The sequence below is a fragment of the Diplotaxodon limnothrissa genome, linkage group LG1, assembly GCF_057381915.1.
Source record: "Diplotaxodon limnothrissa isolate DT_005_m linkage group LG1, D_limnothrissa_male_GT1.1, whole genome shotgun sequence".
Taxonomy (NCBI): Eukaryota; Metazoa; Chordata; class Actinopteri; order Cichliformes; family Cichlidae; genus Diplotaxodon; species Diplotaxodon limnothrissa.
The window spans coordinates 12574479-12594002 of record NC_140596.1 but is presented as its reverse complement, the minus strand read 5'-3'; the positions used below and the strand labels follow the sequence as shown (position 1 = coordinate 12594002).

Sequence of the window (19524 nt, the reverse complement as noted above, 5' to 3'; positions counted from 1 at the left end):
GGATAATGGAATAAAGTAGCTAAAATGCTGAAGGCAGACAAAGCTTGTTTATTTAAATTAATAAATCTTCCATTATTAAGGTGATTAAAATAAGCTGAGAAATAAAGCTTATATTACTTTCAGCTTTAAAAAGGAACTCTGTGACAATTCAATATTTATCCCTTCAATGACACCATTACTTAACGCTGTAATTTTAAACTTGCAAACATACAGTCTGGCATCTTTGATAGACGAAGCACCTGCTTACCGCAGTAAGTGTAGATAAGCTTCGAGTCGATGAAGCGGACTTTGAGGTTGTGCAGCACTGCTGGCTCGTGGAGGTAGCTGAGCGCTGTGAGGTCATTCTCGCCCACCAAAATGTCAGGATTTCGCAGGTAAGGCAGGTTTTTTGTCTTAGGGTCCAGCTTGTGCTCAATGTTCTGAGGACGACCACAAGAACAGGACTTAATCAAGAAACAGCACATTATTCAAAATATGGCACAACAAGGTATTCGTTTTATTAAAAGATGGTGGATTGGTACAAAATCCTGGGTTAAAATATTAAAATGAGACTTTAGATTTGTTAGAACTTGCAGAAAAACATTCACCCATCTTCTACTCGTCACCAAGGTCCAGGTCACAGGGGCAGTGATGCCCAAACCTACTTCTCTCCAGCTACCATTTCCACCTGTTATGGAGGGATACCGCAATGTTTCCAGCCCAGCAGAGCTGCAACATCCCTCCAGTGTGTCCTGGGTCTGCCCAGAGGTCTCCTCCCGGTTGGACATGACCCAAACAACTCACCCGGGAGGAATCCTAGTCAGATGCCTGAACCACTTCGACTGGCTTCTTTTGATGTGGAGGTATGTCAGCTCTACCCTGTCTCACCAATGACTCGTCAAAAGCTTGTCATCCAAACTCTGAGTCCAGACAACCTCATTTGGACGTCTGGGTTCAGTTAAAAAAACGAAGACACAAATATTCGACTAGGACTAAAAAAAAATGAAGGGACTCGAGCGATATAAGCTATATTACAAGATTTACAGCACTTAAATGTGCTGTTTCTAACCATAATAAGGAACTACCAGCCAAGTAGATTATGTGGTTCTATACAATACAATGTCACCATTAAACTCACTATGCCCACTGATCAAATGATGAGAAGAGAACATGTTTTTTAACCCACTGCTAAAAGGAGAAAAGTTCTGCTTTGCTAACATCAAACTAAATTAAGTCCTGCAATAAAATCCACTCAGAGATTTTATCTTTAAACTGTTTCCATGCTGCTGTTTTCTGTCTGGGGCTTTCTGAAGAGATCAGATCATTTATATAACCACTAACAGAGGTCCACGCTAACAGGGTATTTGAACACTATTTCATATCCACGTTCTCAGAAATGTCATGAGACAGGCTACTGATTTTCCACCGCTCAAAGCTTGAGAGTATAAATGTTGTTTTCATTTTCGCTCCCCTCTTTCTGTGTGAAAGCTTCTGCTGCTCGCTCCTTTTATATCTTTGTGAGATGGATGTACTGTATTTCAGATACTTGTCTGATAAGGATATTTGGTTCAGTAAGAGGAAATCTTCAGGAAAACAATATCAAGATTGAGACAGATTAGCTACATCTTTCACAGAATAATTGAGTTATTATGATCAGCAGAGGTCATCTAACACACATGAGCATATTGCACCAAAGCTGTATAACTATTCAATTATTTTGCATATTTTAATTGCTTTTTGGAAGAAAAAAAAAATTAGTTTCGGTTTGAGTGGATTTGCTCATTTAATTTTTTGGGGTTTTTTTGAAAATGCTTTGTTTTAGTGTCGACTTTAGTCTTGTTAATTAGTTAATTTGGAGGGTATACGGAGGGGTAGGTGACTCAAAAACAACAACATCTGCCTCATCAGACAGAAGACGTCTTCTATACATTTATCTTATTTTTATATTTTTTCTAAGTCTGGTTTTGAATTGAGTTATTTCATTTTACTGAAAGAGGTTTTTGCACCTATTTTCATTTTTAATTTATTTTTACTCAGCTATAGTAACCTTGGCTAACCTGGATTGTTACTACTTTTATGGCAGCGTAAAGCCCAGGGATAGGTAGTTTGTGACATTTAGCTTGAACAAAAAGGAAAAAACCTCATGAACCTCCCTCCATCTGACCTTTACTGACACCCAAAATCTGTTGATTGTTCTTTGGCACTTTTCAACAAATTAAATTTTAAATGTTTGAAGTTTTAGCGATATTAAGCAGCTGAGAAGCTAAACAGAACAAAACCTTTATCCTATTCTTCATGCCCATCATAAAAACAACAAATTTTGGAGCATCTTTTGGATGAATGATGCTTCATCTCCACAGACTTGGAGAATCGATACTAAGATGTGTTGAAGCTGTTCTGATAGGAAGCAGAGGCTCAACACACTCGAGACACTTTATGTTGGTGTTTCTTTCGATTTGTTAATAGTCTGTGTTTTTAAATATGACTGCATAAATCTTAAATCACTACGGGCAATATAGTAAATGGTTCAGCCACTATCAGGCATTCATTTAAATGAGTGCCTCATGGTAAGGAATAGCTTCATGCTGGTAGCTGTTTTTATTCTAAGCCAACAAATTAAATGTACTGAGATACATTAAAAATGCTCCACGGGGCATCTTTGTTTCTGCTACATCTCATTAGTGGTTATTGGTTTTATCATTAGCGCTCTCCATAAAGGAATCCTGCAGAGAGACAGAAACACCAAGAGAAAGAAGAGGGGGGGAAAAACAAAGAGGAAGAGGCTGTTTCTTCCCCCACCCTGCTCCTCTTCTTATCATCCTCACCTTTCCATCTTCCAGCATGAGCTGCAGGGAGACATCTCCACTTTTGTAGTCCTTGGTGAGCTCAGCAGACTTCCACACCTCCTCTACATCAGGTATCCAAACCCGAGCACACTGAGACACAGAAAAACACACACAAAAAACAAAAACAGATAAAGTTAGAAACCAGACATGTTATTTCACATCAGGTACACAATAAAGTGCTTTAATACTTGCATAAAAACTGCAGAGATGCTGCTGCGTTTATAGTATTAAACACAGGACCGTTTCTATGGACATCCAAATTTCTATCGTTTTCCCAGCCATGATTTTTAAATGAAATTATCCATCCATCCATCTATCACAGGGTCGCCGGGGGGTGCTGGAGCCTATCCCAGCTATTGTAGGGCAAGAGGTGGGGTACACCCTGGACAGGTGGCCTGTCTGTCACAGGGCTAACACAGAGAGACAGACAACTATTTACACTCACATTCATACCTATGGGCCATTTCTATGTGTAATTTAAAAAGAAACAAACAAACAAAAACAACCCATGCTTTCTGCCCTTTTTACAAAATAAGGTTTTTTCTCCTCCCTGGAAGTTATACACATATAACCATCTTCGCTGTTGCAGAATTCTTCCATAAATTTGAACTCCCGATTCACTGAGTGACATATCTCCCCTTTTCTCACATCTCTGGATAAACCCACTCCACCTGATGCTCCATGCCAACACAAATCACTTAGGTTTCCTTCTGCTCAATTCAAATGGAGGAGGACAACAGGACAGTTTTACTAAAACGCCTCCTTTTTAATATATCCAATATATCCTTTTAATATCCGTGACCTCAGAGAAAACACTGGGTTCTGTGTTTCACAGTCATGAGAACTCAGCTCCTAATGGTCAGTTAAGTTATAGAAACAAACAACTGAACAAACACTAGCTTATACTGACTAAAGAAAGCAGCAGTGGATCTTGCATGATAATAACTTCAAACCCACAAACACACAGGCATCACCAGAAAAGTGTTTCAGGCCTTACATACATGTGACCGGAGGCAATCAGCTGATCACAGAAATGTGAGAATACAGTGATGGACGCTGCCGGTCACATGGCTGAAGAGACTAGCTTATAAATGGTGACGCATGCCCACACTTATGCAAGGAAGCCCAACTGTACAGGAGTCAGCTGGAGAACCATGCAGCATATTTAACATTACAAAAGGGGAAAAATGAACAGGAATAACTTTTAATACAGAAATATTAAAAGTGCCAATTTTTTCCAGAGCATCTAATGAGCACATGACGATAAAAATCCTTGTTGAACTTTCAGGAACGCTCTCAGGCCTAAAGGACTTTTTTTAACCTTCATTACGTAAACTGCTCATGACGATTTCACAGAAGCAAAAGACAAAGACCTCACTGTAGAGGAGCATAACGGGAGAATAAGTGGTTAATTTTGTCTGCTGCTTCACTACCGATCATCTGAATCATGACCTCATAGTCACACAAATCCTCATGAACCCTCCCTTCATAGTGCATGAGAGTGGTGGGGGTGAAATGGCAGCTTTAGCAGAGAAACTGTTGAGTCTTAATATTTTAGAGCCTTGTGAACCAATTAGGGGTTTTTTCACCTGTAAAAAAGTGCTGATTCTCATTCCAGCCCCGTCACAATTGTCTGCAAACCACCTCAGGTGCACTGGTAAGTTTTGGTAAAGACAGAGCTGACTGTGAAAACAAAACTATTGGTTTATCGGTCGATCCAAGTCCTCCCCTCATACCCCATGGTCCCAAGCTTGGGTAGTGACCAAAAGAATGAGATTGCCAGGGAGAGGGAGCCTGCCATCGCTGCTGAGAATGCTGCCCCATGGCCCAGACACAGAAAGGGATAGATGATGGATGGAAGCTCTATCAAGTCCTCAGGTTATGCACATTATTCCTATCTCTCTCTCTTTTGGTGCAGAAACACTAAACACTGTGACCTGTATATTTAGGCTATGTATAGTGTGGCACTTAAGAAAAATGAGAATGGCACTTAGAAATGAGCGAGCATCTTTGTAAGTTAGAGGATGAAGAAAATTTGAAAAAAAGAAAAAGATATGCATGGAACACAGTAAATAGGGAATATTTAAGGTGTGTAAAAATAGGATACTATCACATTAAAACGAATAGAGTTGTGTTCCCAAGAGGTTAAAAACTAAAACTCTTAAAAGTCAACTCTTCCATTGAAGCAGTGTTGTTACCCAAACTGCCAGGTTTTGGCATCCATATAAAAGGGAACCAGTGCAGGACACAAAATTACTGGGATGAAGTTAGAACTTGTATAGGTGGCCTACGAGGTTAAACCACCAATGGCACCTACCAATGATTGGCAGATTCAGCCCAGAATCCCCCAGGTGGAAATTACTAGGGCTGTCCTGAATACCATCTTTTAAATGTCTGAGTTAATAATGATAATAAATAGGAAATATTTAAAGCTTTGCCCAACTAAGGGGGTAGCAGGGTCAAATTTGATAACGGCAATGTTGTCTGACAATGTGCTACACTTGGAGAGAAAGGCAGAGGCAACACAATGTCACACAGGGAGTGCACAACTCTGTCTGGGTGCTGCTGCTTGCTGAATGGTAGAGAGGAAGTTATGCGTTACCTCAGAGTGACCCCACAAGTCCCAAAGGTTTTTCACAAGAAGCCCATTTGAAAGAGGGAAAAAAAACAAAAATACAAAAAAACAAAAAAAACAAAAACGGGACTAATTAGCCGCAATAAAGTGAACAGATCAATTTTTAACATTCGTTACAGTCTCAGAAATTACAGTTCTCATGTGGACTGGTTCTCCAAACAGCACCAAGCCTGGATATGCAGCAGCAATCTATTAGTAGAAAAGAAGTATATAAATGCTTTTGTGACAGTGGATCCAAAGTTGGATTTTTAAAGGCCTGCAAATGACCATTTAAAGTCTGCAAAATGCACAACAGCTACTTCTACAGTAGCCTTCTACAGCCTTATAGTCCCCGTGTTGTGACATTTTAAAGTTGGATATCTTTTGCATTTCTGTACTGCAATTACTCACCAGCACCTACTTTATAGCAATACCAGCATGTCTTAGATAAGCCAGTACTAGCTGATAAATCTACAAATATGAGCTAATGTATCACACAATAAGTGTTATGTTTGTTGTATTCAGTATGTTTGAAGACAATGAGAGACGGAGAAACTGCACATCTATGCGTCTGTGCCGAGTTACACATGAAACAGCAGCTAAAAGGAAGAAGCTCTCACACACCACCCAAATGATCAAACCACAGGATTCAACCACATTACTGTCTGACACCGATGCTCGCTATCATCTGCAGCATCAAACATCCTGCCTTATCTCTCATAAGAGACACTTTGTTATTTGAATTCCAGTGGATTTACAGTAATTTTATTCAAAATTAAATAAATAGATAACTCTCTACAAGAGAACAGAACAATTTTAGTAAAAGTGACATTCTTTTGGGATGGCTGCTGAGATCATTTTTAGAGAGGCTGCTGGTAAATTCTGCTACGTCGCTTCAGATGAGCCACTTTTAATGTTCATTACTGGAAAAAAATCAGACATGATCAAATGCATGTTTTCTTAAATGAAAGCATGAAATAGAGCAACATTCATCGACATGCCAATGGCCCCTACCAAGCTTTCTCCAGACATTTTGATCCAGTTTATTTACACAATCACAACAACAGTGGCCTCAAAACCTTTATACTGCAAGGTAAAGACTATAAAAAGAAACCTCTGGCTCACGGAGAGGCAACCATCTGCCTAAGACAAGTATAAACACCACTCTGCAAGGCAAAAACTTATCAAACAGCATGTTTGACTGAGCGGCACAAAACTCCTAAAACAAGAAAGAAGGTAGATTTAAATGAAACGTCCTTTTTAAGCTTTTACTCATGAAGGTTTAGGTTCTTTTCATGTTTATATTGGTGTTTTCTCTCCGTTTAGTCTTCTCAAAGCAGCACAGGCTGTACAATCATGTTAAAGATTGTGATCTTAATATTACAGGTCAGGTTATTGGCATAGCTGCTGGAAAACTGGCCTTACTCTACCAGCCCGTACAGCAGAAACTGTTCCTCCATGCTCAGCTCATGTAAACGCATAAAAAGCTTTCCACCATTTTCCTTCCAACTTCAGAGAGATTTTGCTTTGTGCCAGATAACGACCACCATCATTAACTCATGGTCGATATGTTTGGTTGTGGCTTTAAAGTTGGCAGCTGTAACTTTCTTGTGAGGAAAGTTTGTTGGAATAAAAAGTGGGAATAAAAAGAGGGCATACTGCATAGGCTGGATCTCGGGAGGATAGTGTATGTAAGTTTTCTATCAGCCAAACAGAATATTTTAAAAAAAGGAGGAAATGATGAAAAGTTTTTCAGTATGGACTAGTTTTATTCTAGAAAATAAACAAGGGCTTGTTGAACCCATAACCTTTGTATTTTCTCTTATTGAAGTCTTTTTTTCTTATCAAAAATATTAATCCAAGAAAAACAGAGTCCAGTGCCCCTGGTACAGACAAGAATCAAAGTTTTTCAGTAACATCCACCCAACACTGTCCTTTGATAATTAGCTGTATTCAATGAGCAGGATTTGAATGAGAATGTAATTTACGCATTTCTTTTTTTCTGTGTCACTTGCAAAACTATATCTCACTGCATACTCTGGTAACAAATAACAGAGCAACAATACGTTGGCTCTATAGTGAGTTCCTCATCCAGTGAACAGACTCAAACTGCCTCATCTCCTCTGCAGCCTTGGTGAGTTTGGCGTACCTGTACATAAACCAGTTGTTCACCTGATTAAATTTCTGGTTAAAGTGATCCTCCAGCGTAAAAGTGGATCTTCAGATGACCCAAACAAAGGCTACCGTTTCCAGCTGCAGTCCATGAGTGTGGAGTTGGAGCCTGTTCAACTGCAGTATGAGAAACTCTCTGCAGAGTCTATTTGGTTCGCAGCAACTGAAATTTCAAAGTAGGAGCGAAGGGATTTTCCACTGGCATGGCAATCACAGATAAATAAGACACAAAACACTCATAAGTGGTTGTTAATATATATGATTTCTATACACATAAAGCTACTTAAAAGGAATTAAGAGAGACAGATTGGATGGAATTATAAGCAGGTGAATATAGGCTTTTACCATCTTCCTCCTCATTCCAACATGTCATCACTCCCTGTGTTAGACCATCCCAGCAGCCAGCCTCATGGCAACAAAGAGGCAGAAAGAACGAGAAGGAGGAGGAGAAGAGGAGGAGGATGGAGACTAAAAATAGCAACAGCAAGTTCTGAGCATCATCACACCTCACAGAGGCAAAGCTGCACACTTTCTGATCCTGGTAATTGTCACAAAAAGCACACACACACACACACACACACACACACACACACACACACACACACACACACACACACAGAGCACTTGTTTCACACACCACTAGGTGTGAGGCACGATTATCCTGAATTAGTTAACACTGAAATATGCTCCCAATTTGCACATTAGCAGACATACATGGAGGGGGAAAGGAAAGACAGCACTGTAGTACAGCTGCAGAGGTAATGAATCATATTTATAGTCCAACAAATTCCCCTGGGTTCGGAAATAGAGGAGAGATGTAGGTTGAAACCACGCAGTCTCTCTCACACACTCGCAATCACACACAGAAACTGACAGACATCTACATGTTTCAAGGACATCATCGTCCACAGTGAAAAAGAAGCTGGAAAAGAATAGCATCTAAATGCTGGAGAGAAAAATGTGATGAGTCGGGGTGCAGCGACTGTCTGCCTCAAAGACAGACAGAGAGACACGGGTGGATGGTGGAAGGGATGGATGGAGGCTGGTTAGGCTAGGCTGGTGTCTTCTGGGGTGGCAGACAATGAGGGGAGGCATGACAATAAAGGAGCAAAGACGTCAGAGCATGTGTGACATCAGCAATCATGTGACTACAGTGTCTCTACTTTCTCCCCCACATGCTGAATGCAAGACACGTCCATGCAGCACATGCTTGGTCGCAGCAAAGCAAGGATGAAATGTTTTCTGTGTGGCGATTTAAAATGTGTTCACTCCTAAAGAGAAAACAACATCTCTTATCAATATCACAGTATAACCAGCACATAAACATTGCAGCATTAACTTCCATTTGTCCCTCATTGTTGTTCTAATTTGAAACTAATCCTGGCGTATCCAGTTTATTTTCTTACAGTTCAGGAAAAGACAGAGTCACTGACTTGTTTATTAAAACAGTTTAAAGGGAACATATTGTGCTCGATTCCAGATCCATTGAGCATAATACGTCCATACACTGATCTGGCGGTCATTCTTTGACTGTCAGTGAATCAAAATAAAATCAAATAAGCAGCAAATTGCCGTGAAATAGATTCTCGTGAATTTGGAGGCAGCAAAATGACCTCCACTGGCGGTTTATTCCCCTGACCCTTGGCATGCAGGAAGATTTTCCATGTATACAAATGTAAGTATGAAATATGAAGGGAACACTTTTTTTAGACATAACACCTTTTTCTAAAATGAACCTTCCCCATTTTAAGCGCTCTCTGAAAATAATAAATCAAGCTAGTACAAGTGGAGCTATGGAGGGTCTACTCTGAGCTCCTCCTAAATGACTGAGGCCTTATATCTAAGAGTGAGCAAAGCCCACCCAGGGTGGAGCGCCCACTCCAAGATGGGAATGAGTTGCTACCCCAAGTGGAAGAGGATACTTCTCTGGAAGTATCTCAGGGTCAACTTTATTTTAATTACTTTTGTTTTTAAATAGATTTGTAGTATAGGTTTCATTGAATACCACATGGACTACTAGAGCAGCTTTGCATGACTTCATGGATGAAAGTAACATATTTATCTCATACTATGTCTTGGTGCAGCTTCTTATATCGTCTGCCGTCTAAAAGATGTTGCTTTAGCTCTCTTCCCTGCTCCAAACATTGATGATTGGCTCATAAACCAACAATTTAGCTGACACTATATATACTTTATATATACGGGGGGGAGAGCATAGCAGATGCTCCAGCTGTTTCATATTGGCTACATTCAGAAGACAATGATTTAAAAGAAGAAATCCTGTATTTTAGTTCTTTTTAAGGGTCAAATAGCACAATCTTGGGATTGGGTTTGTGTAACGCATTTTTAATCTCAAAAATGATTTCTTCCTGTACTTAAGGTTTTCAGTACACAGTAGGGGACAGAAGGGAAAGGTCTTGAAGTTGCAAGTTGAGCTGATGCTAATCCTGGTTTAATTGAGACAAAGGATCAGGAACTGATTAGGCTACCTCTGGCTTAACACCAGCTAATCGTATTTCACTCAATTACACCGCAACTTCTTTACATGACGGCCAAAGTTTGTGCTCTTAGCATCTAAAAATCAACAAATGAAAGAAGTAAGAAACTACTGAGATGAAGATTAAACCTCTTCCACCAAACACTGTGGAGCCATTGTGGTACCTTTTGAATATGACAGAACTGATGTTATCACAGAAGACCTGCAGACGTCCTGAAAGTCATTTCAGCTTTAACTCTTCCGTATTCGACTGCAACGCCTCTCTGTATTAAATAATTTCTGCTAATGCAGAAACTGGAGGTGTACTGGAGGTTTTCAATGTCACAGAGATCAGGAAGCTGGGAGTGTGTAAAGCGCAACGTTTTGGGGTTGCAAGGATGTGGCGATGGGGCGGGGCATCCATCAGAAGTGTTTACTCTCTGCTCAGAGTCAACAACAGATTAAAGAGATGCAAATACGGAGCTCTGAGCTTTCGCTCTAGAAGTGGGCACCTTTTGGCCTACTGCAAGTCTCTTTTCCCCACTTATAACTCACCTTCTCATAAAGTGAGAGCCTGCATGGCTGGGTTTGTCCTCTTCAGTAAAGTGATACATTTACTGCATACTGCAGTTGCAGGCAGAAATATTAAGGAGCCATAGACTTGCTAAGGTAACACAAGCCTACTTCTTTATCTATCTATGGATCAATCATGCTTATCATGAGAGGTTCACCCCTAACTGCCTATTTGGAGCCAGGAAAAATCCCTTCATGATTTATACTTTTTTCCCATGCAAATGTAACTGAAAATCTATTGATTTTTGTGATATTTACAATTTTCCAAATGACTGTATTTCTCTGGGTATTTGGTTTTTGGGTGTAATCTACCTGCTACAAAAAGAGCAAAAAACTTCAAAACTATATTTCAGATTCTCATAATTTTCATTTCAGAAGGATTATGGCTGAACAACCTGAAACATCAAACACGCAGCTAAACTGTCTTCAAATAAAATATCTATTCCTCGGTCTAGTGACTGAGACAATGTTGTTCTTTTGACCGAACAGAGGAGCAAAAGGAATTTAGACAAGTACACTGCACCTCATAAAAGTAAGTCAAGCGGAAATGGATGAAAACCTTAATATATTTTGTAGCACAGACTGGCAAAGGCGACCTTCCAGACAGCCGCAGCGGTATGCGAAAAAGTGTTTTGCTCACATATTCTCAGTAAAGCGGTCAATGGAGACTGCAGAAACCTCATCACATGATACCACTCATGTGAGAATCTGCTGTTTTTCTGCTCAGCTGGGCAGACACAGCATGACGCCAAGATTTAGAGAGATTTCAGCGCTGTTGGAGAGCTTGGTAGGAAGGAACCTTGATTGTCTGCGCTCCCAACTAGACCATTGGCACAACTAGCGTGCCAATCGTCTACTGACTGCCCAAGATCTCTTACTAAGAGGCTGTGACGCTGATCAGCATCTAATCACATTAGTTTGGCCAGTGCTGACTCTTGGCATAGTGTAGGAGTAGTGTTGTTTGCCTCTTTGCACTATATAAGAGCAGAGAATGGGACCCACAATTGTCCTCTCTTATATTTACAACACCATAACACACCAACAGAGTAAGTGGAAGACAGTTCCAGCTGTTATTTAAAATAGTCAATAAAAAGCAAATAAATCTATGTGATAGCAATGACAGTGCTAGATAAGTTATCCAGAAGAACATATTGCTGGTCCATCCAACCAACAAAGTTGTACTGAAGCCTGCAAAGCCAGATGTGCATCCAAAACAGGCAGGAAAAACTACAAGCTACTTCCACTGATTCAATTTCGTCAAACCATAACAAAGATGTTGCTGTTACTCTGATAACAAAACTCAGCACAGGCTAAAATCTGATTTGTTGCTAAGTGGAAGTTATTACTGTCCTTCTGATTTCAGTGACATAACCATTTCAAAGGGCGTGTCAGGATTGTCAGGATTTATTACATTACAGAGGCAATGTAATAAAACCAAATTCAAAATCACAGCATAGAAAGGTTCTTTATATGACATAAAGAGAAACACCAGTTTATCATTAAAAGCATCCATCTCCTTAAAAAATAATGACACAACTATTTAATCAAGAGGGGAGGAATTTCTTTAAAGCTTAAAAAGGAGCAAAAACTTACTTTCAGAAACATATACTCCAACTCCCGGTTCATTTTGACTGTTGAGCGAGCTTCTAGCTCATGCTGTGACTCTGATGGTTTTGTGGATGCCTCCAGCCACACGCGCCACAAGACCAGACACTAACTGATCGAGCAGTGAGCTCCAAAGCTCGCTGGCAGATGAAATCTTCCCATTGTGTCTGCAGACACAAGCGGCGTTCAACGACGTTCCCCAAACTTCCTTGCCTCGTGGCAGACAACTGGCCTTCCCAGCTGTCTGTCAACAAAAATCTCAGCTTCCTTCATTGATCACATGATCTACGAGGCAGACGGCGAGTAAACAGGACCGTCTCACAAGCCGCTCTGAAAAACAACTGCAGGCCGGGAGCTGCAAAGATGAAAACTGAACCTGGATGATACATGAAGGGAGCTAGCCTATTCAAGGAACGTAATATCTTCCCGTAAAGCAATATTGAAATTCTGTAATTATTTATTTCTTTTACCATTGAATTCTGGTCATTATTTATGCTTTCTGGTCAAAATCAGATGATACATCAACACAGTCACATTAAAAGGACTCGCTATTTTACTCACGAACATTCAGCCATAGAATACTTCCATGTATCTTGGTTTGGATTGCAATGACCTCATGCATGAACGAGTACAACATGATTGCGCAATTACTTTAACCAGGTCATGGCAGTAACTGAATGCACATGCTCTCAATTACAGATAAAGGGGAAAAAATAAACCCATGACGTTGAATAATATAAAACCTGCCACCTGACGAGTTGGAAAAACACCTACAGATCTGACTATTCGTGAAGTTTTTTTAAATCAAACTGGGTTTTGTAACACGAGCATGCTAACGTATCATTAAAAATGTCACATTTAATAGGGGTGGCAATTACACTAACTCACGACAGACTGCGATACAATACTACCACTATAGTATCACAATGGTATTGCAGTACTGTGAATAACTGAAACAGAAAGTCATCTGCATCAATGTTAAACTGGAGTCCAACATATCACTTTAGGTTCTCAGTAAACTGTGGGCCACCTGTTTGCAGCTAAAGTGTGCATAATGACAAACACACTAAACTGCAAGCTAACATGGTGGCTAATACACAGCTGCACAAAAAAGCAGCCAAAACTAAAGGTTGTGGCGCTGTCTTGTTTTGTTGTTATTGTTGTTTTTATTTGCAGGCAACTCTATGCAAGAAATTAGTGTTTTAAACAGGTGAACTTTTTTTTTTTTTCTAATATCCTGTACAATCACTGACTTGCCATGTTCAGACCACTGAAACAGGCTAGAGCAAAATGAAGGTACCGATATTCTGTCGAACTAACATCTGCAGCGTGTTTGCTAGTTATAATTCTCCATAGATTGACAAAAATGTAATAAACATATGTAAGAAATAAAGACTTTGATACCAAGTTTAGGTCAGTTCAGGCTAATGCCATAAGGGTTAGGGATATCAGCATATCAAGCTACAATATGCAAACTAATGGTTTTCTTTCCACTAAATTAATTAATTCTTAGACTTGAGGTCATAAAATAATATTTTCAAAAAAGGTTTGTCCACATTTTAGGTCTCTTAGGTAGTCTGCGTCTTGATACCAGAATAAATGAGACAAAATGATCATTCAGTTATGGCAGAAGTGCAACAATGCACGGCTGTCAATGGGTTGAAAAGGTCAGACATGCTGGCAACACCCCAACCAGTGATGTAACAGCAGGTGTTTTCCCTTCCATCATCTGCTCCTGACTACTCTCACTGTGTGACTTCACTAACTAGCACGTGGCCATATGTGCAGCTTGCTCAACAGGTTATCTCGTATCATACAGCTCTCATTTTCGCTGAAACAACCTGCAGCTCTTTGAGCTTAGGACCCATGTCAATTGAGACAGTGAGAATTTTTAGAGGTGAGACAAGCTGGACAATCACAAAAACAATACAGAGAATAAAAATATGACATTTTTTAAGTACCTTTCCACTGCAGCAATGCTGGGTAGGTCTGACGTGCCCTATAATAAATATTATAATAGAAATAAGAAGAATATTTATGTTAAATATCCTTTTTAAAGCCAGCCTTCCAAAAACCCTTACAAAAACATTCAGTGTAAACAATATTTCAGACTCGAAGGATAAATTACAATTAAAATATCAATATAAAATTTAAAAACCAGCCACTACAAGTCTTGAGTTCAACAACAACAATATAATTAAGTGTGACTCAACAGTTAAGATTAAAAATCTATAATAAGTAATCTAAAAATGTAAAAATTGGGAAATTGATTTTCTTTTTAAATGACATAAATCCTTAACAGTGATTTAAATGTAACAATTCTGCAACTATTTTGACAAATGAAAAAAAATTATACCAACTGCTGGAACTGAGACATTATTGTTCATTCTTGTTGTTTACATTGTTGATCATTTTGCTTTTAGCATAGGTTTAACCAATCAGCGTCAAGCCCCACACAGCAGCTTTTCAGGGCCGATCAGATATACCTACTGCGAAACAAGTACTGTGTTCTGATATGTCCCTGAAGAACGGGCAGTTCCTGCAGTTTGACACACTACCTTAAAGCTCGCTGCAAGTTCCTACAGTAGAAAACATTTACATTTTAACTGACACTTGAATTATGAACCCGCAGCCCTTTGCTGTACGTCTTCCCCCACTTTCATATTGTCATTGCTTCACTATCCAAAAAAATTATCTTAGAAAAGAACAAAAGCATAAATAAATACTGTGCTGTAATTAATATACAATATGCAGACTAATTTGAGCGTTGTGAAAACCTCATGTGGGAATAATTTTCTAATCAGCTACAGAGAGATCTTTTTGTAACCGCCTCATAGTATAATCACATATTTTAGTGCCTGTGTGTGATACCATAATCAACCAAGAAATAATAGCAGTAATGACCTAACCTACTATTAGCATGCCTATCTTTTCCTCCGTTTTTGCAACTTAACCTTTACTATGTTTTACTATTAAAGGAAAAACTGGATCTTACGCTGGATCATTCAACGAGCCCATATAAACACAACTTAGAAAGACTTTGTGTTGTATTACACTGACCTTTTTACATGACTTTCTTTTGTATTTTATTTAGATTGTTCCTTACTGAGTGCTTTTTTTAAATTTTGCTTATTGAGCTTCTTATTGCATTATATGCAACAATGCATGGTAAGAAAAGTCTAACCATGTTCAGCTCTCTAACACGGCGAATCATGAAGCTGTTTCAGTGCGGCTGGAACACGTTCGTTTTCTTTTCAATTCTGATCTTCACTGGTTTGTTGGTTTGTTTGTTTAAATATGAAAACTACCCAGCATCTCAGCTCAAAGTGCATGACACCCTTCTTGCTCTCAGCAGACAACTTCAATCTTCAGTTCACTTCACTGTTGCAAACTTAGCAACTTTGCAAAAAAAAAATCTATGGCACTCTTGCTTTAGCTGGGAAAGAGCCACACCTCCTCCTGTAAAGTCCAGTATAGGTACACTGCTTGTAACTTTCTGAGTAATCGTAGCAGAGCTGATATTTTTAACTTTCTTTATGATATTCTCAGACGCCCCCTTCTTGCTCAACTGCTCACTCTTGGTCACCTCAGCTCAAAAAAAAAAAAAAAAAAAAAAATGCTATGCGGGGTAGCCCTAGTTCTGAGTTTAGTTTTACAAATCAATGTTGAGTCTAGCTATTTTAAAAACACAGCACATGTGCCTGTTATAGTGCAGCAAACACTCAGCTGTATGACACTCAAGTGTATTTTTGAAGCTTCAGTTGTGCGGTAAAAGGCCTTTTCAGCTCTGAGTCATCTTTTTAAGGTGCAGCTTGCTTTCCTCTCCACGAGAGCGCCCTCTCTTTGCTTCTCTTTCCCTCTTACTAGTTTTGATCTTGATCCGTTTTATATTGTTGGTCCGAGTTACAAACAAAACCCAAACAAAACAAAACACAGACTAGAGTCTTAAAGCAAAGAACTTCACCCCTGAGTCACCTCTCTTTAGACAGGCAGTCAGGTCACGCAGGAGACAAACACAGATTGCTGGTGTGTGTGTGTGTGAGTGTGGATGTTTGTGATAACATATGCACAGTAAGCGCCTATAAGGCTGACTCGTGTGCACAGAGGGCAGACTGTTTCCCGCCCCTGTGCTGGAAAAGCAAATCACATAGAGAGTCCTCCTAAAATACACTGTGCCATTCAAAGCAGAAACGAACTCTTGTCAGCAGCCATGCAAGCACATACGACCAAACACTCACCTGCATTTAAAGCCATTTCACCGCTTTAACAGATTTTTATGGAAACAGGCAGCTCAGTCGATGCATGGCTATAAGCCATATCCTGCTGGCAGAGGAAGCAAACTCAGCAGCATCTATTGGTAGCTGGTTGTAATCGAACACCTAAGTGCTATTTAAGCAGAATCCATGCATCTTAATGTGTATTTTTTTTCTATCCCAGCAGAACCCTTAATTAATAATCTGCCAGTCAATTTCTCTGTTAATCACTTTATTGTTTAAAAAAACAAAATTAGAAAAGGAAAGGTGACATCTTTAATCCCTGTCCAGATATAAAGTGATTCGCTTTTTGCATATGACTTTTAGCCCACTGGTTGTCATTGGGAACATTCCAGGCTTTATAGGTAGCCCTCTAAAGCCGCAGACACACTCTAGAGATTGTTCAAGAAATCTCTAGCAACCTGAAATCCTCATGACCTCTAGGAAAGTGCTAAATGACAGAAATTCAAAGTGGTTTCCTGAGTTTCTCACTTAAAAGATGGAAAAAAATTAGAGTTTAAAGTTTAGATCCATCCCTTCTGAATCAACGATGGTTATTTCAAGCTGCTAAAATTCATTTACATTCCTGGTTTCTGGTCGCCATATCGCTGCTCATCTTTTCCTGTGTGGACATCCTTTAACACTCTTTCCCTTTTGCAAAAGCCTGATCATGTTAATTCACAATCTCAAGAAAATGCAGTAAATTGTGACAATTCTGAAGGATGTCTGCAAAGACGTATTTTGCTCTTCCTTATTTTCTTCTATGTATTGATACTTTTGAATGGTGGTGCTCTTCCTAAAAGTTGTTTCTATGAGCCCAAAGCTCAGGTTTCAGACAGTTTTTTTCTATTCTTTGCTCTGTCGGATGTCAGTAAGCGAATTCAGGCACATAGCTCTAAGCTAAAAGCACAGAAGCTCCACCCACCTGCCATTCAAACCTTCTGTTTGTGAGGGGCAGCCAATTAGAAGAAAGATGGCTTAAAGGAAAAAATGAAGGGAGCTAAAAAAGTTAATTCTGACACTGGATGAACTGAAGGGCTGAACAAAGGCTCACTACAAGATCAATGGGGATTATTTTAAATCATGCAAAGCTACTCTAATACAATCCAAGTCTACGATAAGGAACAATAGGTGCACAAAATTCAAACATGATCAAGTCTAACCAGCAAAAGTTGACATTAAATAGGATCTAATCAATGCAGAGAAGTGTCATTCTTTCCAGATGATTTCCCATCAGTGCTTTAGCTCTACATGCAGCAATTAACACATGCCTTTTTAACTGATTCTAGAAAAACAGCCCTGAGGATACTTCAGTGTCCTTTTGGTGACCAAAGGTTTAAAACTGTCTCCTCCTTGGAGCTTTGTTTAGGTAACAGAGACTGCAAAAAGGTCCAGAGATTCACTTAAAAGAAGAGTTTAGTCCAGGTTTGAAATCATTGCACCGTCTTTGTACCACAAACGTTATACACACTAAAGACACCAGCTGTCAAAGTAGGGGGATGGGTGACTCATCTCCCCTCCCTCTCCCTCACACAAGCACACACACCACTTTCTTGCATCTCTGCCTCACATTTACAACCACCAACACGTAAAAGCAAAACAACAGCATGACCTTGAGAGTTAAAAGTGCAACACAGGCCTCTTTCTAGCAGCAGTATCATGGTGTCTTCAGGGACTATTTGGGTCTGCACAGCCACACCGAGGCTTCAGGGCCTTTGAGCATCCTGGATGCTGAGGGGAAGGATGCTAAAGTGTCCGGATGCGGCGGTCTTTATGTGCATGAGCCAAGAGTACATAAAGAAAGGGCTCATACAACTGAGCCAAGAAGCTAAATCCAAAGTAATCTCTGACATTAAAATATGTCGATGCAAAGGTTTGAGCTAAAGCTTAAATAACAGGGTTTAAAGCCGAAAAAGCAGAGCCTCCATGTTGGCTGGCACCGCCTTTGCATCATCCTAGCCCCCTGGCTTCCAGAGAGTAAAATTAAAATATGAACGTAAAAAATAATATATGTGTTTTTCTCTTTGGAGATCCAATGGCAAAGTAAATCTTTTGGAAGATGTTTCTGCACGCAAAGGAGGACTATGAAGGGAGGAGGAAGAGGCGAGGAAACGACTCTGTGCTGCATCTGTCAGCTGCACCCATTTCAGCTGTTCATCCAAGGTTACATGTAAACACCTAAACACGAGATTTAAGCGGTTTCAACCCCGTTTTCATTCATTTGCAGCCGCGGACACAGAGCCTGCACATTCCCCGAGGTGCAAAAATCAAACTTTCAGCGTTTTGTTCGTCGGGCGAACAAAACGCTATAAAGCTATTTTTCCTAGAGGGTGAAGCCACGATTCGGACATTTATTTAGCGGACCGGCTACAAAAAGCAGGCACCTACACAAAGCTACACACTCGCGTTACCTTTGTGTACAGCTCCTCCGACGCTGCCATGACGGTCACTCGCTATGTCCTTCCTCCAATCTGGGCTGAAAGTCCGGCAGGTCTCCGCGCTGCTCGGGGCTCAGCGTGTGTTTTCATGTAGCGGGAAAGCAAAGCGTTTGTTGCCACGGAGACTCAGGGGGAAGACGTGCCTCTTATCGCCATGATAACCCAACAGGCTCCAGGCTGCCGAGGTTTCGCTGTCTCTCACTTTGCATTCTGGGTATAATGATGGATAAAATGATTCAGCCAAACGGAGGAAAACTGCTGCCGCGTGGGAAACGGCGCCCCCTAATGGTCAAGGCTTTATACTACACATAAAGGAACGCAGGAAAGAAAAGGAAAGGAAACACTCGAATAATTTGCACAATGCAGAACTCCAGTTTCTTTTTTAAAATAATGTTTTTTATTGCATCTCGTGGTGTATGACGTTTTGAGCACACCAGCTCTTCATCAGACAATGAAACACAGGACAGAGCCACGTTAAATCACCTGTGATAGTTCACAAGACCAATGGCAATAATATCCAGTCAGAATCACGACTTATATAGGACAGATAACTGATAAATAATCTACA

General features: G+C 40.0%; 1 protein-coding gene across 1 annotated transcript in view; it reads right to left on the bottom strand.

Annotated features, from left to right (window-relative positions):
* The window catches only part of myo5aa (myosin VAa), a 64814-nt gene extending 45670 nt beyond the window's left edge, over window positions 1-19144 (bottom strand). The window contains exons 1-3 of the mRNA XM_085366203.1: window positions 18930-19144; window positions 2805-2915; window positions 248-419 (exon numbers count right to left, since the gene is read on the bottom strand). Of these exons, the coding sequence (XP_085222329.1) occupies window positions 248-419; window positions 2805-2915; window positions 18930-18959 (313 nt within the window). The 5' untranslated portion in view covers window positions 18960-19144. The remainder of the gene's footprint in view (window positions 1-247; window positions 420-2804; window positions 2916-18929) is intronic.
* Window positions 19145-19524: the final 380 nt, after the last annotated feature.